Here is a 23,570-nt window from a genome sequence, read left to right as displayed (position 1 = left end):
AATGTGGCTTAACTATTTAATAGAAAAAAATTGTTCATAGTATATTTTAATAATAATGTACTAAAAAATGTAAGTTTATGTACAGTACATATATAGATATGGGAAAAACTGCTTAGCGGTAATCCCAAGTAAAATGTAAATAAATAAAATTCAGTTTGAATTGGCTTAAGGGCATGCGATACAGTCTCCACGGGACTCTTCTCAAGCTCGTCCGTCCGTGGCAGTGTGCCAACTTAGCTCTCTTGGAGCCAGATCTGGCTCTTTGGTCCACTCGTTCGGCTGTGAATTAGGATCACTGGTTCCGGCCCACATAGACCAATTTTTGGCATAATTATACATTTTGCACGTGACGTGATATTGTTATATTGGCTGCGTTGCCCAATCCCTTCTTATATCCCCAGCTACTTCTTTATGGCGCCGCGTTGACGTTAAATTGACATAATATTGTTATCAGGGAATTCTTTATTTTCGATTTCATACGACCATCAGTGGATTATTGAGATGGGCAATGCCGCCGGATCTAGATATTGAAAACTAAGAATAAATTGTCATCAATTTAGAGTTAACGATAATAGCAGTGGCAACTAACATTACCCTGTCACTTTTTCCAGCCTTCGTAAATCTAGATGCATGAAAGTCAGTTTTAACTTCATTTAAGGTAAAATTTAGTTCTTTTTTGCGCATCAGGTTTGGCAACACTTCCAGGAGGCAAGGAGAAAAGCATTGATCATATGGGAGTATGATTTGATTCGTTCTCTTGGGAATAAAAAACTTCCGATGGAATTGAAAAATATGTCAACGGGAAGATGCATTTCACCAGCGGAAAAGTCGAAACTTCCATTTGATTAGCCGTAGCTTGATGTTAAAGTTGATTCCCCATAAGGAATACGTGGGATTCCGAAAATTCATATTCATCATATTTTTCAAACATCGTGTCCAGCTTAACAATCAACATATAAAAATGCTTCCACTTGCAACATGGAGAGAAATTCATACTCTTGGATACACCCAGGTTTTTTTTTTTAGTAGCAGTGCCCATTCGGGCGATATTGAAGTAAATGTACAATTGGTGCGTAACTCTATCTCCTCCCCTTAACACCAAGAATTTCGCTAAATACCAATTTCTAACTTTAACACATAAAGTACTAGGCAACAAGCAGCCTGGATATCTCTTTGAGAAACTGAACACAAATACGAGTAGACATGAACATGCAACACGACGAAGAAAATATTGTCGGTCCCAGTACATAATACAACCACCTACGGAAAATCATATACCGTAACTGACACTAAAGAATGGAATCCCCCCCCCCCCCCCACCTCTCTAACATCCATCAAAAGCCATAAGCAATGGACGGTTACGTGATTCTGTCTGCTTATGCACAAAGGCATGCACTGCACATACTAGCGTGATAGGCCTCTCCTTGGAAAACAGATATTCAATGGAAGAGTGAGAATTTTTTCCCCTTGCACGTGGAGAATTGTTAGACAGGAAATCCAGCTACCAGCATTCCGCTATTATTAACTTTTCTCTCTTCAATACATCCACCAGTGCTCTGAAGTTTACAATCGAAAAACGATACCAGATGAACGTCACAGATGATATAATTTGCTTCCCGTTCATTTTCATGGTCAAGCTGAAGATTGCAAAATGTTCCCAATGTGAATTATAAATAGAGGAGGGAAAACATTTTTCCGCTTAGAACGATCTGTCTGTATACGAGAGTAGAAGGTTCCTGCTTGTACTGAGTGCTTGGTAAACATCTCACTAAATATTTTATTTTCTAATAACACCTCACTTCATATCTTGTTAGCTGTTGAACTAACATTGGTGAGTTATTATGAACCGAACAGTTGCCACATTTGCATGAGTAACAAATGACGGCGAGTGATAAATCTGGCATGCATGGGCGTAACTTGCGGGCCTAACTTTGGAGGGGCAAAATCGAACTTGGGACTTAACTTTTCAGGGGCAGAATCAAACTTGGGGGTTAATTTTCAGGGGCATATTCAAACTTGGAACTTAACTTTCGGGGGCAAAAACAAACTTGCGACTTAACTTTCAGGGGCAGAATCAAACTTGTGACTTAACTTTCGGAGGCAGAATCAAACTTGAGACTTAATTTTCGGAGGGAGAATCAAACTTGCGACTTAACTTTCAGGGGCAGAATCAAACTTGGAACTTAATTTTCAGGGGCAGAATCAAACTTGGAACTTAATTTTCAGGGGCAGAATCAAACTTGAGACTTAACTCTCGGGGGCAGAATCAAAATTGCGACTTAACTTTCGGGGGCAGAATCAAATTTGGGACTTAATTTTCAGGGGCAGAATCAAATTTGGGACTGAACTATCGGGGGCAGAATTAAACTTGAGATTTTGGGAGCCAGGATAGACAAGTTTTCCATCCCGTAAAAAGTCCAGAACTCTCTTGCTAAGCCAAATCATAAAATATACTCTTCAATACATTGCTACTCAGGCCCTAGGAGTTTAAGAAAAGCATCCTTAATTTTGAAATTTAGTAACCTGAAAATTTTGGGGCAAGTGCTCTCCCTTTCCCCGCCAAGTTACTCCTATGCTGGCATGTACGTACTTGGTCTGCTGTAGTTTTTGTAATATGAACGAAACTTTCTCTACATATACATTATGGAATAGGATTACATGTGTGCACACGAATTTTACAATACGATAATGTCTTGCTCAGTACTATAACCAACCACTTGACCGTCCAGGAGCAGGCGCAGATTGTGGCACGCTGCGAGTCTTAGAATTCAGTGATTGCTGTGCAGAGGTGGCGGCGTGCATGAAGGGTAGAAATGCTACTATCCGGCCGGAGACAAGAACTGTCATATGACCACAGGTTCGGTTGTACAGGAATCACTGAATTCCACGCCTCGTAGCGTGCTGCAATCTGCGCTCGCTTCTGGACGGTCAAGTGGTTGGTCTTACTGAAAATACTGGGTGGCCAGAATTAAAGTTACCCAACTCAGAACCCTCTGTAGCCTGTTTGAGGCATCGTAGAACTCTGAAATTTGGTGAATCCACTATGCAGACCATGGGGAAGAGGATGGCGATAAAAAAAATAGTTCAATTTTCCGCCAGCAGGTTGAAATGTGGCGCTGTATTAATGAATATTGAATATCACGTTAAGTGATTTAGCTGAGTTATTAATTAGAAAGACATTTGTTAGTGACTGGAAGTTGCGAGAAAATAATCTCTCGCTTATTGCAAGATTGCAAGGTAAAGGCAAATCCATAACCAATTGGAGCAGTTTACGTCATTATTACAACCCATCATGGAAGTACAGCGCCACATTTCAGCCTGGTGGCGGAAAATAGAACTATTTTTTATATATCTCGCCATCCTCTTCCTCATGGTCTGCATACTGGATTCACCAAATTTCAGAGTTCTACAATGCCTCAAACAGGCTACAGAGGGCTCTGAGTTGGGTAACTTTAATTCTGGCCACCCGGTATAACAAAACATCATCGTATTGTGAAATTCGTATGCACACATGTAATCCTATTCCATTATGTATGTATACAGAAAGTTTCATTCAGATTGCTTAAATATTACAAAAACCACAGTAAAGTTTCAATGACTAGTTAGTACTTCTCGCCCACACTAGAATTTCCAGTCACGAATGAAAATGTCGATAGATTGACATCCATCCATGGCCTAGGATGTTAGATGACAGGCGATGGGCCTTCATGCACTAACTAACCTCTTGTCACCCAAAATAATATATTGACAAGCTTGGAATCTCAAAGGGTTGTCACGTCATGAAATTAAGTTTTATTTCACCCTTTCTGATTAAAAGCTACCCCCGGATTCGATTTCCGGTGGAGGCACATAGTGGTTCGGATCCCACTTTAAAGTGTAGGTCCAGTCCCGATTAGCCTTACTGTGCATAAAGTGGTCTTAAAACACAAAATCAAACAATCAAAGACAGGTTGAAACAACATAGGGATGATGTACGACTTAAGAGAGAGAGAAATGCTATATTTAAACACACGAGAGAAACAGGACATGACATAGAGTGGGATGAGGCTAAGCAGATAGGAAGGGAGAAGAGAATGCTAGTGAGAAAATGGAAGGAAGCCAAGGAAATAGAGAAGAAAAGAGAAGAAGACACAATGAACTGGAATGGGGAACTGAAGTTAAACAAAGAATGGAAGAAGGTGTTAGAAAGAGTGGAAAGGACAAGAGAGAAAGAGGAGAGGAGAAGGGAGAAAAAGGAAGGAAAAAGAGCGTGAGATAAAAAGTCCAACTACATTCTATATGAAAGTAATTATGTTTAGCCTTTTAGGTGAAAGTACAGTTGGCAAGTTAAAGCCACCTGCTAGAAAGTCCCTAACAACTTTCTAATAGTCTGGAGGGAGTAATGTTTGTGTATATATAATGCCCTTTTTGTGTATCTTGTTACTTTTGTACTTGATACAGAATCTGATGAAGACCTTGCTAGAAGGTTGAAACGTTACGTTCAGTTTATGTTTTTAATAAAATAAATTACTGCCTTGGTCAGCATATTTAGTTTTTCATAATCATGGAAACAAGGCTTAATGGTGTTATAATCAAAAACAATCTACATTACCCCTTCATTGGTATACGTGTTCCAGAGTAACGCGGTTGGTATACGTGTTCCAGAGTAACGCGGTTGGTATACGTGTGAACCTCTCGCATATTAATTTCTTTGTTTTCTGTCATTTCTTCGAATATTTCTTACATTCATCGCATTAAAAATAATTTATAAATATTTGCTGCAATTCGTATATCACTTAAAGTTTATCTGATTTATTACGTATATAACAGCAAAATGATTTTCTTGTATTATAATTTTACTGCTTATATATTATATGAAGCAAATTATGAAGGAAAACAAAGTTTTATAATTTTATATGGAATTTACTTTTGATCTTAACTAATAGCACTAGTAATACATTTCATAATTTACTATTTGCTGATAAAGGGGATGTATAAAGTATATTCCATTCAAACATAAATACCGATGTCTTTGAGCTTTTTGGGGGGGGAGGGTGTTTTTCAATATTAAGGACCTAGGAAGAAACACACTTGAGTTTAACTTTGCAAATTTCATATATTTTTCTAAAATTATTCACAAAAAATCGTTATATAACTCACACAAATTGACACATAGAGTGATAACCCATTTGATTCATGTATGTTTTCTGAAATGCACCATTAAGCCAATTAAAACTTGATTGAAGTGTCGTCTTTCTTTCCTTATTTCAGCTCTTGACTGCAGGTGCAATAATACTTACTTCTATATTATAGGATTCTTAAGACCAATATTTTGTGTGATTTGCGCTTGGAATAACAATTTGGAATTATTTCCTCGATCTTCTAAATACCATGAAGTTGAAAGTTATAATTTTGCTTCTTGTGTGTTGCTCTCTATCTTCGCCTAGGAAGGTAAGTTCAAGAAAGTCCTTTCTACAAGGTAAAAACTTATTGAAATAGTTATAGTTAGATAATATTTCCTTTGGAAATAAACTAAAAGATAATTCATTAATGGTTCATCAATTCTACACTGTTTATATCAGAATGTAAGTTTTCTTGGCAAAAGTTTAGCAAGCATCGTATTGTCAATTTCGTATGCACATATGTAATCATAATGTACAGAACATTTCATACATTTTCCATAAATATTACAAAACGCTAAATTTCTCGTATCGGACAAACGGATTTCTTCAAATTTACAGGAGAAATTACTTACCAAATGTAGTTTCTTTATACTTTTAGAAGTTAGGGGAAGTGTTTTCTCGCATCGTTCATTGAATTTTGCCGGTAAATCATCTATTTTTCGATATAAATGTGTGACCGATGCACGGAAGCTGTTGCATCCATTTCCTTCCAGCCGGATGTTGCCTGTGTGTGATGACGTATTCACGGTCAATGCCGGCCAGTGTTTCCAAACACGTGTTTTTGTGACTGAAGAAAGTACGTTTCCGGAAATGGTTTGTGGGGCTATGTGTCAATGGTTCGTGGGGCTATGTGTCAATTGTTCGTGGGGCTATGCAAGAATGGTGTGTGGGGCTACGCATTTTTTTTCTAAACCAATTTTTAACTATTGTAACCTAAACGTGACCCTACCTAACCTAACCTTACCGGAAATGGATCGTGGGGCAGTGGGGTGGAAACATTGCATGCCGAGTATGGTAGTGAAACTGTGACCGCCATTTTGCGTGTTACCGAAGGCAAAAAGAAACGAAGAAAACTTACTCGGTATGTCGCAAATAGAGCTTATTTCCGTGAAATAAGCGAAATGCCACCTTCAACAATGTTTCTGAATGCATAATACGTAACTACGAATATTGAAATTAAAAGAACTAGCAAATTTACTGGTCAGATATGTTAATCTGAACTATAGAGGGATCCGAACTACTTCAATATGAGAATCGAACCTGCGAACTGTATTACAACGTAAAAAGAATTCTTAGTCTTTACTTTCATATCATGTTATTAGTTATACTTTTCTTGCTGCAATGAGAAACTAACATTTTTTCTTAATATTCAAATTTATTTCGCCATGTACCATTTCAATTATGATTATTTTACATTGATTTTCTAAATGTAGAGATTAATCGCGATAATGAAGACGAAAAACAAACTAAATAAATGTTAGGGCAAACCATTGAACTAAATATTGTTCGACCACACATACGCCCTCGGCACAACGTTGCGGTGACGGTATCTCAGAATAGTACTTGACTGCAACGTACCGGGTTCGACGTTGTGACGGGGAACATTATTCAGTTTTACCCATGATGTTAGCTCTTCTCTAGCCGGAGATATGATGTTCTTATACACTCAGGGTTCGGGTTCCTGAAGTTCCAAGTTCGAATCTCCTCTGCAGACATCTTGGAGAGGGAGGACAGTGACCATTCAATTTTTCGTCCAGTGGGGAATAAGGGATCTTATTTTTCTTTTAGGGCCTTGGAATACAACTGTGTTGACATTGGGGACAATAAGGCATTAATTAAACGACTCAAGGAACATTTAAATCTGCTTTCCTAGTAAAGAGTAATATCAACAAAGCAAAGGAAATTTATTATAAGCTTATAAAGGATAATACTTAGTTAAACTTTAATTAATTACTTGAATAATGCTAAGCTGAAGACAGTAATTAAACACTGCTTATTTTTCCCTTAATGAAAAATTAACTAACGATGAACATCACCCTTCGTATAATCTACCTGATAGGCCAAGAAATATTGCTATCGCTCGTATAATCTACCAGAGTAGGCCACACTGTAAAAAGCCCTCTTGTAATCTTACACACCCGTGTGCTAGCAATGCTGGACTATTTGCGGGAGCAGAGCTCGAACAAGAGTCTTCGAAGAGTCAACACAGAACTCCCTGGCCGGGGCCACGTCGCTAATTATATACAATTCCGAGCGCAGCGCCAGCGCCTCTAGTGAATGCTCGTGAACTACGAGAGCGCTGCTTAACATTAGTGCCATCTATACAGGTTAACAATGAACTATTAGAAACAATAACGCTCCCTAGTGAGATATGGTAGAACTACGTCTCTACCAAGCATAGCAGTGATATCCTATGCAGAAGCGATAACAAAACCGATAAGATTATACAATGCTTTTCAACAATGACAATAAAAAGAACAAATACGTAACTTTGTAACGATCTAGCATGATCGTTGCAATATACAGGGTTTTTCATAAGTAATAGCGCAAACTGACATAGGTGAAAGTACACAGAGGGCTGCACAACGGCCAGAATCGCTTACTAGGCCCGCCTGGATGGTCGGGCGGGCGAGTAAAACTATATACCTGGGTTTTGACCCGTCAAGCATCGAAAGCCCACAGGTAACTGGAAGGCCTTGCAAGACGAAGCTTGCTTATCTTCAGCGTACGCTCATTCCGGTTTTGCACCGTCTCCAGATACATGAGTCACGCAGTCACCGTTGCCAACTTTTAGATTCTAAACTGTTCTAGGAGCACTTAAAAATGTTCATCACTTTTATCAATTTGAAAATGCAGACATTTATTCCTTGCTAGAAAACATTTGTATCGCTCACAGTGGCGGCGATTGGGTTCCAAAACTAGAGGGCCAAGTGTAAATGTACGGGGGGGGGCAAGGATAATTTAATTTCCCTTGGTACATGAGGTGAGCGTGGTGCAAAAGTATCAAAAAGTGGAGGGGGGCAACTGCAATCTCTCGGCATCGCCCCTAATTGCTGCCACTGCTGACACCTGTACAGGAGTACGAACCAAGTTTCGCAAAAAGTGCCATCGTAAATACTTTGGAACTTTGTGTGACTGGTGGTTGTTCTACATTATACTTTTTTGGGGGTGCTCCCCTATGGCAGAGTGGTAGTGTCGTCGCCTTGTAATCAAAGGGTACCAGGTTCGATACCCGGTGGAAGCACATGATGGTTCGGATCCCACTTTAAACTATAGGTCCAGTCCCGATTAGCCTTATTGTGCATAAATTGACCAAATAAATGAATCAATTAATCAAACAGATTTTCTCTCTGGTGTAATTTTGCCAATTCAATATCCGAATTAGTTGCTCAAGATCCCCCCCCCCTGAACACTAAGGCACGATGGTCCATAAAATGGAACATGAAATCAGAATTTGCATTATAAAAGGTTTTTGAATATTGTCATCTCTTTCAACAAATCGTCGTTCGCTCATGTTGTTGCTAGTTATCTTGTTCTCAGACCGCATTGATAGTAATACGATGCAAAATATAATTGTTAGCTTGTATTTTCACAAGGGTGCAAATAACAGGCAATTCTATTTACACATTTCAACAAACAAACAACGTAAAAATGAAACCGAGAGAAGATTTACGATTTCAAGACCAGAAAGGTGACATAAAATGAACAAGACACACAAACCTATTTCAAGACCATCGAAACAAATTTAGAAAATATGTGGTAGTTGGTTTGACATAATAATGACACTAATTTGAGAAGTTACAAAATCTTACGTGCAGTGGCGTAGCAACATATCGCGAGGTCCTGGGCGAGATTTGAATGCAAGGCCCCATCGTTCTTTAAGTTTGAAATATCAATGTAAATCGATACACAGTCATCAACGAAACGTCAGCAAATTATCATATTTATATAATAGTCTACAATAATAATTCATTTCTGACGAAAATTATATTTAATAGTACGCGACAGAGAAATTTACACTTGGCAGAGCTACAGTAACACGCTGCTGGAATTTTCATTAACCAAAGTAGTAGTAATAGTATGCTTTCAAAGATGTTCTTTAGGCAGTAAGATAACTGAAATATCCTTAAATGTGCTAAACGTTTTTTTAAAAAATCAGAAATACAAAGTAAGAATCTTGAAATATAACCTATATATTATTTAATGAGTCGTTCTTTGTTTCCTCATTTCGAAGTTTGTAGGATGTAAATGTCACAAACCATGGCTTAAGTAGAAAATATGGAAGGACGCACATAAAATGTCAGTGCTTGATAGAGCGGGGGGAAGGGAGTGCGCTAAACCACAATCCTGTCTAGGGGCCCAATGTATCTACCTACAAGCTCTTCTACACAATCGGTTTCAACATCAGCAAATCTTAAAACGATAGTCATTTGCACAATAAATGTGAAATGTTTGGTGTAATCAACTGATACAGCTATTTGACTTTTTTTTAAATTAGCAATTTTGACTTTTTTTTAATTAGCAATTTTGACTTTGTTGCACATAAATTGTACCAGTTAACTTTGAATTTTAGGACTTAGATGATAATAATAACTGTGAATCTCATTTTGTTGTTACGTCTTAATGTTCTTGTAATATTAAATATTTGACGCAGTGGCGTAACAAAATCGTAAAGTACGCGTCCGCAAGAAATAAACTTGGGTCCCTCAAGTACAGTCAGCTTCTTCCAGGAAATTTACGTAATTACTTAGAATGGCTGGTTGTGGCTGCACTTACATTAATAACTATACAAATCGATGCTCTAACTCTGAATTTTCACATATTACAACATATCTTTCTTTGACATTTATGTATTCAAAAGAAGAAAATACAAATACTTACTTATCCCTTCCCCCAAACAGAAGGCGGTACAGGATACAGAGAACACTGGAAGCTAGTGTAGAGCTATCAAGGAGAAGAAACTTTCCTAAAGCACTTGATTTCAGATTTAAGCACATTTCTGAAACATAGAACTTGATCAGGAAATTCGTAAGATAAATCATCTTCGTGCCCGTTACAGAGGGCAATAGCTGCGTCTGAAGTTCTAGGAACGAAGGAAGAACTGCTAATATTATCCATACCTTTCTTGAGTTTAAAACACCAGAAGCATTTAAATGCCCCATACTTTGCTCCGTGGCAGTTTGAGGTGTTTTACCATTAACATATTAAAATCGGGTAGGCTATGCAAGGTCACGACACAGAAGAAAAATGGATAAAAATGTCCAAGCAATTTTTGCGTTGATGTTTCACATGAGAATTGAGAATTATTTTTACTTTTTCGGGGCCCCTTAGGCTTAGAGCTCCCGCCCGCCTCTGATTTGACGTATTCATTCAAATTATAACGTTAAACTAGAATATAAAGCCAGATAAAAAGTTCTAAATTTTATTGCCCACAAAAATTAGCCTTTTCTATCTTTCTCACTTCCATTTATTACGTTTTTCGTATCAACCTCATAGGACGCGAGGCCCCTATATGCGCGAGGCCCAGGGTGGTCGCCCACTTCGCTCACCCCTTGTTACGCCAATAATTCTACAACCTCAAGGCACCTGCGCCTAGCAGAAATTCAAATATTTCCATGCGTAGTGAAATATAATGGCCGTTGGCAACACTGACAGTAGTGCTCGCCGTCTACCTGCAAGAACTACATCGAGTCTCACGGGTCTTCTTAAGAGCCCGTATCACCGCTGGTGACGATACCTAAAAAATAGGTTCTTGCGTCGACGTTCTGTGCTCGAACAGTCAAGTGTGTGGCATTTAAATTTTACTGAGTTAAAGATCAAATATGAAGTTAGTTATGTCGCGCAGCCTTTTTTTAAATATATTATTTATTACGTAGTTTTCCTGATCTCAATTTCGTAAAATTCACTTGCTCGCCAATTGTATGTAATAACTTAAATCAACATTTTAAAGCGCAAGAAAGCTTCAACTGTTCTTCTACACCAAAGAAATGAAACTGATCTTACATAATTTTCTTTAGAATGTCTGTAGTTCGTCGACGTACAGAGCAATGTATGTAAATTTTAACTTTGACGTTTCTAAGCTGGTCGCGCTAGCCGTTTCCCCCTCTGTACCGCTCGCGCTCAACCCCGCCCCCCCCCCCTCCACGGCCCTTTTTTCTTTCACAATCGGCCGGTCTTCCAAGAAAACCGCATGCTGAGAGCTAGGAAAAGAAAAAAAGAATTCAGGGAAAGGTTTTGGGGGAGAATCAATGGTTTGGGCGATGCTTGTAAACAGTTCTTCACTACGCTATATCCTAATACTAAATCACGATGGGGTTGTAGTGCAATGACAACAGTGAAGAACGGGGGATTTCTCCAGTATATTGTTCACAAATGGGAAGGGCTGGTTGCACAGACTCAAGTACACCTTTACAAAAGGTTTGCCTGCAAAAGAAAAATTGTGCCAAATTATAACTTTTTTTTTGTGAGAACACGAAAGTCCATTACCAAGGAATTTTTTTAGGGGGAAGGAGACTTTACTCAAAGTTTTTAGGTAAATATTGTGTAAATTCTATCTGGTGGTGGATTATCAACCAGTCACGCAAATGAATGACTTTTTAGCTGTCGATCATAAATAAGTTCAATGAACGTTCATTGTCAGTTTGAGATATTTCTGAGGGTCAATGGTAAAAAATACTTCATGGAAATAGTGCTATTTTTAAACATTTTGAACGTCCGTTCAACTTAATTTCGAATTTGGCTCCTTTCATGATTTGTAAGTAGGGGGATAAAATATATTTACTTAATACTTTACTGCGTTATTTTATCACCAATTACATATATATATATATATATATATATATATATATATATATATATATATATATATATATTACAGTCAGACCCAAAGAAGTCACAACATAAGATAGTTCTGTGTCATCATATACAAAAATACTTTTAGGCATAGGTCTTATGTAAAATAAAATACATTAATTATATGTTGTTTTTTCTTTTCCAAAGACATTATTTGGTTGAATAATATGACAGACTTACTATTGATAATGACCATACAAAACACACCATAGAAATTTCATTCACTTTCAACTTTCTGGGGCCGGCCACCGTGGGGGAGTGGTTAGCACATCGCGCTACGACGCCAGGGGTCCCGGGTTCGAATTTCGGCTTGGCCGCGGATGTTTGTGATTGTCCATTCATCAATTTCATCATATCATCACTTATTCCCTTCTTCGCAAATTGGCTAAAAGTGGCACAAAAAGCGAAGTAAAATAAAGCAAATCAATCAACTTTCTGGATATACAACAAATAACACTATTTCTGTATAAGGAATTTTAGGCGTGCTCAGATCCTCCGATTATGGGGAGCAAGGGCCTTGATAAGAGTTCAGCTGACGAAATAAAGCCTTCATTCCATCTCACTGTTTTTATTACATTGATGGGAACAAAACAGGGTCGTGTGTGTCCCAACGCATCTAAAATCACTTTATTAGATGAATTTCAACTTCAGTGGCACCATTGTTCTCTGCTGGTGCTTTATTTTCCATCTCTGCCGTTCAAAGACTATTGTACGTATAAACGTGGTTTAGTACCGCAAATTCAAAATAACTACACATAATTTATTCATGTGCAATATATGGGCAATTTATTCTGCAGACACATACAGATAATACAACTAAAGAATAAAATATGTGGAGGTGTTAATAAGAAATTTGCTAGTGGGAGAGTCCAATTACATAGGAAGTAATACACTACCCTTTCCTTACGTAGTTACTTGGAACTTTCGTAGGTTTGAAAATAGTATTTACTTTTATTTCTATAAAAGCATAATGTTGTTTAAGAACTGTTATTAGATTCTTCTGCACTAAATTTCTAAGTGAGGCTATTAAGGGGCAACTTCTCCCTTCCCCCCATTTACTCACCGTATGCAAAGAGTGTGAATACTTTTTTGCTGAAATGGGAAAGTGAACCACAGCAAGAAACTAATAATATACGTCTGTTTTTATGAACAGCTGCAGAATTATCTACAAACTTGTTGAAATTCACAGTTTTGCTAGCTTGTACTCATTGGACGAAATACATACAGCCAGGGACGGAGCTACAAGGAGGTCAGGAGGGATGAAACCCCAACAACATATCTAAGCTCCCTGTAGCCCCCAGATTTTTATAGTACGGTAGACGCCTTTCGATCGAAAATTAAAGAAGTAGAAGCTATCTTACGTAATATTTTCCATTATAAAACTTCCCTTAGGGCAAGGCCATTGCTATGTTCAAGTACATTTCCTGCTTTTATAAGATCGCAAGATTATTGCAACGTGTTGTACGTAAAATCGTGGTTGGAGGTGGCAGCTGCAGATCTGCATGGATCAACAACGGACATTGATTATTTAATACGTACTAAGTAATTGTTAAATCACAAGTCTCCAAACTTGCCAAAAAAATTTACAGATACTCTGCTGCCTATCTGGTAGGTGGATGTGTTCAGAGGCTGTGGGATTGCTGTTTGGTTGTTGGAGGGTCAAACGATGATAATACGATGCCTACGAAGTTAAATGATAACAATTATTATCCTATGTAAATCATGTCACTATTTTTGGAACGAGTGTTAAAAATTAATTTTTATAAGTTGGAGGATGTTACCAATTGTATTGTGAAGGTAACACTGAGAGAACAAACATATTTTCAGTGCAAATTCACCTACACTAGGAGACAAAAGCATTGACTATCAATATCATTGACATAAATCAATGGATACAGTTGCAGCTCTCGCACTGGGCAGATGTGATTAGTAGTGAAAATAACTACCAATAGTTTTATATATGTTTCACATCTGATTCTTCTCCATGGAATAGAAATTGGCCACTCGGCATAAATTATTTTCCAACGTCATAAATAATAATTTATTAACATGAAGACCTAGGCTTACAAGGAATAAAACTGCCCAAGCTTGCTGATTTTTGCACTAAATTGCAATGTTTAGTTGCACAGAGGCTAATCGGGACAAAACCTACAGCCTATAGTGGAATCCGAGCCACTTAATTAAATGTCCCTAACCGTGGATCGAACTCGTGACCCGTCGATTACAAAGAATCATTATTACCGCTAACCGAGGCGGGAAGGTTCACTTATAATCTTTCTAATTATTAACATTTAAGAGTTAGTTAGTTTCTTTAGTCTTTTAATTCCTTAATGTCGTATTTTTGCCTCTCGGATGTTTTCAATAACGATGTAACGATGAAAGGATTGAGAAAACATCGCTGACAATTATGTTCATTGCAAATACTCGAATGACAAACTACAATCAGAAAAGCTGCCCCCCGTGGCGGAGTGATTCAGTTCTTTTTCACATGCATGCTCGGATCCGGAGAGATAGTTCGCAACTATGAATAACAGGAGTGTACAGTTAACAGAATCAAGCATATCTGGAAACTAGTAAGCTGCGTGAAAACTGACATACGTGTATTTCAGGATAACTATGATAGATATGAACAAGAAACTGTATTAGCCTTACCTGCGGATGTTTGAAAAGTCCTGTAGTAAATTCACAAATTCGTCGTTCCGGTTCAATATGAGTAATATGCATTGGCTGTAAATAGTTTTAATTGTATCAAAAATGCTAAAAGTACACATTTTACTAACTACACGACTTTCCCAATGATTCCAAATGGCTAACTTGGATTGATATTCATGTGCATTAGCACTGGCCTCCGTGGTGAAGTGGTTAGCACATCCGGGAGTTCGAATCCCGGCATGGATGCTCTTTGTGAGTGTCCGTTCATCAGTTTCATCATACAATTCATCCTCAGGCGGAGCACAAAGCATGACGCCTTAGGTTGTAAGACACGTTTTTATTACGTTAAGAAAAGAAAGAACATCAAAATCATCTCACTTAGGATAATCCACCAACTGCAGAAAACACAAATGAATGTCTTCCGCCTGTTCTGCACATGTGTCGCAACAGGGTGAATAGCTATGCACTACTACAAAACATCGTCATTATTTCCCTAGTTTACAGCACCATACAGGAGAGATATCCTGCTACTCGATGTTATAAACTATTCCATATATGTTGGTCAGAGGCGTGCGCACGGGGGGTGGGGGTGGATTGCCCCCTAATCACGGACGTTCGCAGATTTTTCCACAAAGGGACAAGAAAGGTATTTTTTCATGGGGCATATTACCCCGATACTAGTGCTGTCCCCTCAAAAAACACCCCTCAAAAAATCGCATTCCTGCGTCCCCATTACATAATAATTAATGTAAATTACTATGACTGAAATCTAATTATACTTGTGAAATATATACATTTAGGTTGACCTTCGTTTTCAAGGTGTGGTCATCCTTGCCCCCCTTCCAGACGTTCCATGCCCCTATATCATTATACTTTCACCTAGAAATTTAGTGGAGAGCAATATTGTCGATGTTATTAAACAATATTATACTCTAAAAGGAAATGGCGCAACCACAATGGGACAGGGGGCATTGCTTATGCCTTTTTCCAACCTTGGACGGAAATCATTGAATTAAAAGAAAGCAAGAGTAGCAGAATCTACTAGTAGCAGGACAAAAGGATACTCAAGACGGAATTAGTTTTCACGTCCATCTTGCATTATTTCTTCCAGGCGGTCAGGATCACTTGCAGGGGTTTACAGAGGGACAATTGTCCCCTCGACTTTAAATTTTATACAAATAAAAATACATTTCTTAAAATTTTCTTTCTCGCTTCGCTCGGGTTACCTGCTTTTCTTGCAGTCTTGTCAACTTCCGAGCCGTAGCTAGGAAGTAGCGGGAGTTGGCCCTGGGCGCCGAACAATCTGATTGAGAAAAATTGTAAAAAAGAATGCTATGCCGTCCCATGAATTTTTTTGCGCCCTATTAAATCAATACTGTTTTCAACTTTCAAAAATTTGGATCGAAAAATTTTCTTGCTCGCTTCGCTCGCAGTTTCTTTTCTCCAATACATTGTAAATTACCAGAAAGAAAGTAAGAACGAATAAGTAATTCATACAGTTGCTGCTATAACAGTTTGGTTTGGAGGAAAACGAGCGCTCACATTTCAGAGACAATCTATATAAATTTTGCTGTTGGTTTGTTAAGGGGCGGATGAATAGATTACGTAATGTATTTAAATAATATGTTAATACCTAGGTATATATATATATATATATATATATATATAATAAACACACTCGCGCGCGCAAACACACACACACATATATATCACATCAATGCAAAAAACTAAAACAGTGAGATAAAATGAGGTTTTTCTTTGCCGATCTGACTTAATTTTCAAGGTTTTTGCTCCCCCCCTTATCAGAGGGTCTGCGCACGCCTATGATGTTGGTACCTTCTTCTAATAATAAAAACAAGTTAAAATAACAGTAATATTAAATTAATAATATTAAAATATTAATTAATATTGTTATCACATGAATGGGAAAAGATGGCATAAGAATAGGAATATAACAGCACGTATTCATTATCTAGCTCATGAAAAGTTAAGATCGCTTCAATTTGTATAAAAACAACTGACCTGGCAAGGTGATTGTGAAACAGATAAGGAATTGAATATTTATTGAGTAACGAAAAAGGATGTTAGATCCATTTGACGAAATGAAAAGCTCTTAATTTAATATTTAATCATATTACTTAAGTAGTGGTGTGCATAAATCTTATTTGATACAGTCATCCAAAGTTGTTTGACCCCAATGTAATCCTTCCCTTACAATAAGTTTGACGAAATACACCTCTCTCGATTATACGACAGATGCTAAACAAAACAAGCATATTTACATAATTTAATTTTAGTAAGTCTCTCGTGGAAGATTCGGACTCCCTGGACACCCCGCCTCCCCTAAATAGTCCTTGGCTCTATTACATGTAAGTTGTATTGCGATGTTCGTCAATGTGTGTTTTTCTTCTTTCAGACACTCGGAACATGTGTTGTCCTGTCACAGAAACCCTCTCGGCTCGGAGTTATAAACGTGCGGGCTCAAAAGAAAGGTCTTTTATGGTCAGAGCCTGACCTTCCCCGCGGGGGGGGGGGGGAGTAGCGGACAGGGAACCTTGTCTTCTGTTTCTTTCGACAAAGCAACCCTCCCACCAGTAAAGTCTCAAACGGTCTACCATGCAATGGATTTGCGTTCGAAGGGGGAAATGGAATCAATATTGGCAAGACTAGGAAGAAAATTTGACATCTGTCCGGTGCGTTTTTCGAGTGACGCTGATACGGGCTCTTAAGACCCGGGTAATAGAAAAACCTGGCAGGCATCGAAGCCTGTGCAAAACTGTGACGTGAAGCTCGCTTGCGCGATGTCGAACACCTGGGCTTGATGTGCGTGTTGCATATTATTGTAGGCGCGCCTCCTCGCAGACGGGTTTTCTCCGGGTCTTGTGCAGGTCTCTGAAAGTACACGATAATAGAAGCAAGAAAGTCTCGGTAAACATGGGTCTGCAAAGGAGCCGTTTTTGAGATATTCGCGAATGTGTGATTATAAGCCGCCACTGACTTCACTGTTTGTAAACGCCGTGTTAGTTGTTAAAATGCTTAATAATGTGTAGTTACAAGCCGTCATTGATTGCATTTTGTAAACACCTAGTGCTTTACTCCTTGCGCGTTCCGAGGTTTGCTCCTGTTTACCAAACAGAACATTTCCGAGAGGTGGCGTTGTAATCAAACAGGAAGGATACAATCAGTTCGCAGTCTAATCGTACTGTGGGAGTCACGTCAGTTGTGCTGTACTTCGTAGCGAAAATGGAACCTTACAGAAACGAAGAGTATGCGGACAAACTATGAAGTCAGTGGCGGCCTGTAATCACACATTCGTGATTAACTCGAAAACGGCTCGTTTGCAGACCCATGTTTACTCAGACATTCTTGCTTCAATTAGCCTATCGTGTACTTTCACCTGTGTCAGTTTGCGCTATTACTTTTCAGACACCCTGTATAGTTCAATGGGGCAAACCCAGCCTAAAGAGTGGCCTCCCCGATGGCGCAGTGGTAGCGTCGTCGCCTTGTAATCAAGGGGTCCCGGGTTCGATACCCTGTGGAGGAACAAGTGGTTCGGATCCCACCTTAAACTGTAGGTCCAGTCCCGATTAGCCTTACTGTGCATAAAGTGGACTTAAAACACCAAATCAATCAATCAATCAACCATGCCTCAAGATTCGAACCCAGTGTGTCTGGCTTCGTAGTGCGTAATCAACCATCAGGAACGAACCTAGAAACATATGTCGGGGGGTGTGGGGCAGATCTGAAGCACATGTCTCAAAACTAATAATAATATATCATAACTATACATAATTAAAGGTACTCCCTCGAGAGGCAAAAGATTAGAAATCAGAGAGTGAATTTCCAGCCAACCCCCATAATACCAAATACCACCCTAAATATATGTATGGCAGCTTCTATTTTTTTCTTTACAGTTAAGGAAAGGCTACAACGATGTTCTGGCCGGTGATAATGGCAATGGGGTTCAGCTGTTAAAAACCGACACCTGCAAATCTGATTGGAGCTACTCGGGATATGTGTACTGTAACGTAGCATATGCTGCCTCACGTGATGTCATGAAAGTCGTACATGTGATAGACCAGATGGAAGAGGACACAGGTGGATATGTCGAGCGAATGAGTATAACGCCAAGGTTTTTTGAGTTTGTGGCGGTGTCACGTTTTGGACGAGGCTTGGATTTCAAGATTGAAATATATGGATGAATGCCTGTAAGTTTGACCGTGCTGTAACGAAACGAGAATATTATAAAACTCTCGTTTTATATTGTAACCCACTATTTTTTAAGTAGTTATATCACTATATTTTTCATTAACAACGGAATTTCTTAAAGAAGTAGATAAAAATAAAGAATTAATTTAAATTTTATGAATGCGTCGACACCCTTCAATATGTACGAGGAAAAATCCTCGTATAACTTTAAAACGGGGGCGTGAAGAAACCCGTGGCAAAGGTTAATAGTGAACGATTGTAAAGAGACCTGCACAGACAAACGCATTAAAAAGATAAAGGCTAGTCTGTAAACTTCCTGACAAACAGTGGCCGTGTCCGAAAGGTACTTGAAGCGAACACACTTCTAGAACGGTCTCGCCACTCGCAGTTCAGTCTCTAGGACTGGAAGGCAAATCTTTCGGATTGCATTTCGACTGCAGCGCCAAATACGTTCGGAATATAAAACAAAGAACACCATATTTTTCCCGTGTGTTAAACACTTCTTTCTCGCCATCGAAATCACTTAGCATTTTAAAAAGTTCCACACAGTAGAAGAATTACAACCAACATCTGACTGACTTTCTTTCCACAATTTCAAACAAGTGGACAATGAGTGCAGAAGTCTGCAATCTCGTGTGCAGCACGCTACGGACTCCATGACGTCACTTCGGACGCACTAGGTGACGTCACTTCCGACAAGACCATACTTCAAGCTGCTCTTTTAATATTTCGAACAAAGCCAGTGTAAGAGTACTGCTCGTCTCAGACATTTAGAAAACATTGTTAAAACTCTGTCATCATCTCCATTTCATCATCACAATTCCCTTATATGAATAATAATTACATATAGGCCTAATAGTTAAAATTACCTTACCTTACAATAGCTTCCTAGTTGACACCAGTTTGTCAGTACTGTGATAGTTGAAATTTATTAACTAGATCACTGTCAAGTTTGTTTTTAAACAAGAAATTAAGGAACAAGTCAAAGGTGCCAACATAGTACAAAAAATTATTAATCATCGCAAATGTGTTTTTCTTAAAACTAATCTTTAAATAAAAAACAAGTTCAACTTTGCTTTGAGGTCAGTAAACATTTAGAGGCATAAGAATAAGAAAAGATAAATCCAGTTACTGGTTACACAAGTAATAAATATATTTAGCTATACCATATGTTTTGCATGTATTGTTTTAAATACATTGGTACAGATACAAAATATATACTTTTATTCTCCAGCAGAAGCAGAAGTGAACAAAAATGACCATGATTTCTCAACTATCAACCACTGAGTCTTCGTTTAGTACCACATTATGACAATATGTAAGCACTTGTTGACAAGCAATAAAAAAATTTTAAAAGTATTTATTGAAGAGGTTTTCCCGGGCAATCAGCCAGGTGATTTCCGGAAAGGCTTCCGAGCTTTCGAGAGCTAACAAAAAGTATTTAGTTTAAATTTCTACATAAGTATTTATTTAACATTTGTATCGAAGCATACACACAAGTAAAATTATCTAAACAGGGAACAGTGCTCAGGAAGGAAGAGAGTACATTGTACCCCTAAACTTTGGTGAGGAGGTAGTACCCCCCAATCCTTTGTACCTCTTGGAAGTCTCTTAAATAATGGATGATTTTCAGCGAGCAACCCCCCGAATTCATTCCGTCATATTTCGGACAAACAGACCCTGCGTTCAAAGCATTCTGGGTAAGCATTGTGCTTATGGTCTTTGCCGAGATGATACAAGGTATGATTATCATATATATTATTATTATTATTATTTATTATTTCCATAGGGTTACAATTAAGCCATACAACATTTCATTTTGAACAAAATTAATACAAATAATGACTTGATGCCCTATATAGTAAAAAAAATATGCAAAAGCTACATCTAAGGAAAATGTGATGAATTTACATTAGTATATATAGTGTTCTATAGTAGCAATGAAATAAAGAAAGTTTGAGAGTTATACACATTTAGAAGAAAAGAAAGTGTAAAGGTGTGTGGGTTTGGATAGGAGTGTGTATGGAATTGCTGTTCGAAGTACAGGGATGAAAATTTTAAAATATATGTGTGTGGATGGGGTTGGTGAGGAGAGGGGGGGGGGGTAAGCACTGAAAATAATATTACTGGAGTTAGAATTTATAGACATGTGAACGTAGAAGACGACAGAACTGCGCTTTGCTGGTACTGAGTTTGATCTTTGTCGGGAGTGAATTCCAGGTTACCGCTGCTAAGTACGAGAAAGACTTCTGACCAAATCTGCTTTTGTTGGGTTTGGGGATTACTAAGTCTCTATGTAAGGACGATCTGGTGTTTCGGGTGCTGAACTCTGAGCGGAGCTTAATCCTATGATGCAATGGAGATGATTTGTTATGTATGCTATGGAACACCTTATTCAGGTAGATGTAATGTATTCTCGAAGTGACTGTAGGTATATTGTAAATCTTGCGCAATTGTTGGGAATTATATTCTTGGGGGTGCATGTGTATGATTCTTAAGCAATTGTTTTGGATAGTTTCAAGCTTCTTCAGATGAGTTATGTTACCGCCAAAAATAAGACTAGCACCATACTCGAATACGGGACGAATAAATGAAAGGTAGAAAGGTATATATACACACATATATATATACACACACACACACACACATACATATATATACAGGGTGTCTCAAAAGTAATAGCGCAAACTGCCAAAGGTGAAAGTACACGATAATAGAAGCAAAAATGTCTCAGTAAACATGGGTCTATAAACGAGCCGTTTTCGAGATAATCGCGAATGTGTGATTACAACGCCACCTCTCGGAAATGTTCTCTTTTGTAAACAAAGAGCAAACCTCGGAACGCGCAAGGAGTAAAGCACTCGGTGTTTACAAAATGCAATCAATGACGGCTTGTAACCACACATTCGCACACATTATTAGCATTTTACCAACTAGGACGACGTTTACAAACAACGAGGTTAGTGGCGGCCTGTAATCACAAATTCGCGATTATCTCGAAAACGGCTTGTTTGCAGACCCATGTTTACTGAGACTTTTTTGCTTCTATTATCGTCTACTTTAACCTGTGGCAGTTTGCGCTATTACTTATGAGACACCCTATATTATATATATATATGACGGTGAAAAGTGTGTAAAAGTGGTTAAATGCAAATTTTATTGATATAAGAAACCTTCTCATAGGATTTCCTTATACTGGTCGCAGTTCCAGCTGGCGGCAGAGAAACAACGAATCAGCGATCAGTTGAATTCTCTTCGACTGACATCGGGCATTTTCGTGTCACAAGGCACCGAAAGTTGCTGGCGGGACGAAACAAATGAGCGTCGGATGTGCAGCATGTTGCCAAACGTACTGTAAAACGGGCGGGGGGGAGAGAGAGAGTTGTTCAGCGCCGTTACTGGATAAAAGTTGTACAATATTACACAAAACACCCAATCACTGTACATGCAAGCTAATAAAAACAACTCACAAAATCAGACCTGCGCTTGGCAACGTTGTAACGGGAGAGCGATGTTACCCCTGCAGCTTTTGCTTCGCAACTGAGGTCGTTGACACCCATCGAGCCACACACCCCCGAAGACGATTGGTGGACAGATGGAGCTACGTAGGTCAGACGCCAGTTGTGCCTGCGATCAGTATAACACATGCGAATCTGATTTCCCGATTTCTCCCATAATGCTTTCTGCGTGATGTCAAGTTGAATATCATGCATTTGACAGAAACAAGATGCTGTATTTCGAAGATTCTCGTTCTTAGTAGCTAAAATAAGTTTATCTTCTCCAGCCTGCATTATGTTCCGGCCAAAAAGAATACAAAACCATCATGAACCCACTGGGGTACGCAGTGGGGGAGCTGATGGGGTTACAGCCCCTCCAGAAAATTTTAGAAAAGCAAAATTTTCAAATGAACGTAGTAAAGAACTCTGGGAAAAGTATAGTCTTAAAATAATCCCCGATTATCATTTTTGTCTTTGAACAACTTTTAAAACGGATTTTTAAAATGGCAGTCGCGAATGTTTAATACACTGCTGGACAAAATAAACCGGACACTTGCATTTTTTGTGATAACGCATAAATTCTGATTCGAAGGATAATTAAATGTTGCAGAAATTATTGGAAATAAGAAAATATAATCTATATAAGAAACCCTGAATATATTCAACAGAAAACAAATTAAAATTTATTGTTAATAAGTTAAATTAGAACAAAAACGAAAGTTACAGAAAACTACAAAAAAAGGAAATCTTAGCAATATATATATATATATATATATATATATATATATATATATATATATATATATATATATATATATATTTAATATTGTAAACTGGTACTGGTGGGGTGTATAAGCTGTCTAGAGAGTAAATAAATAATAAACGGAAAAAGTATGGAAAGTGTTCAATAATTAATGTTCAATTGTTCAATAGTTAACTGAGAGCACAATTCATAAGTAATTGCAATTCAGATGTCAAATATTAAAATGTCCTTTTTTTTGTCCAGCATATATATTTTCTTCTCACCAATGCCTGCGTGTTGTGGTGACCACCAAAGCAAGTACACTGAACAAAGCCATCAGGGCTACCAAGTAACTGTAACAAGCAGTGGCGGCGATTAGGTTCCAAAACTGGGTGGGGGGGGCAAATTAGGGGACTTTCCCTTGGCAGATAAGGTTTAGTATAGTACGAGAGCAAA

The 23,570-nt window shown here is 38.3% G+C and overlaps 1 protein-coding gene across 3 annotated transcripts; it reads left to right on the top strand.

Annotated features, from left to right (window-relative positions):
* The first annotated feature begins 1,714 nt into the window (after positions 1-1,714).
* LOC145990352 (uncharacterized) lies at positions 1,715-20,216 on the top strand. Of its 3 annotated transcripts, none has more exons than XM_083126049.1 (4): positions 1,715-1,831; positions 5,293-5,430; positions 18,581-18,874; positions 20,113-20,216. In XM_083126049.1, exons 2-3 carry the CDS (start codon positions 5,371-5,373, stop codon positions 18,866-18,868), a joined length of 348 nt encoding a protein of 115 aa, XP_082982175.1. In that variant the 5' UTR covers positions 1,715-1,831; positions 5,293-5,370; the 3' UTR covers positions 18,869-18,874; positions 20,113-20,216. The 3 variants fall into 3 exon arrangements, with proteins under 3 accessions (XP_082982175.1, XP_082982174.1, XP_082982176.1); XM_083126048.1 differs by having other exon boundaries at positions 20,110-20,216; XM_083126050.1 differs by having other exon boundaries at positions 1,716-1,756; positions 20,110-20,216.
* The last annotated feature ends 3,354 nt before the right edge of the window (positions 20,217-23,570 follow it).

This window comes from Lepisma saccharinum, chromosome 7, assembly GCF_977018435.1.
Source record: "Lepisma saccharinum chromosome 7, izLepSacc3.1, whole genome shotgun sequence".
In the NCBI taxonomy this organism is placed as follows: domain Eukaryota; kingdom Metazoa; phylum Arthropoda; class Insecta; order Zygentoma; family Lepismatidae; genus Lepisma; species Lepisma saccharinum.
The sequence above is the reverse complement of the archived record's forward strand: the minus strand, read 5'-3'. Positions and strand labels throughout refer to the sequence as shown.

What these genes read in the sequence shown, in the direction of transcription:
- LOC145990352 (XM_083126049.1), top strand. Translation starts at nt 5,371, where the DNA reads ATGAAGTTGAAAGTTATAATTTTGCTTCTTGTGTGTTGCTCTCTATCT. An exon ending in CTCTATCTTCGCCTAGGAAG is followed by an intron (nt 5,431 to 18,580) that starts GTAAGTTCAAGA and finishes TTTTCTTTACAG; the next exon opens with TTAAGGAAAGGCTACAACGA.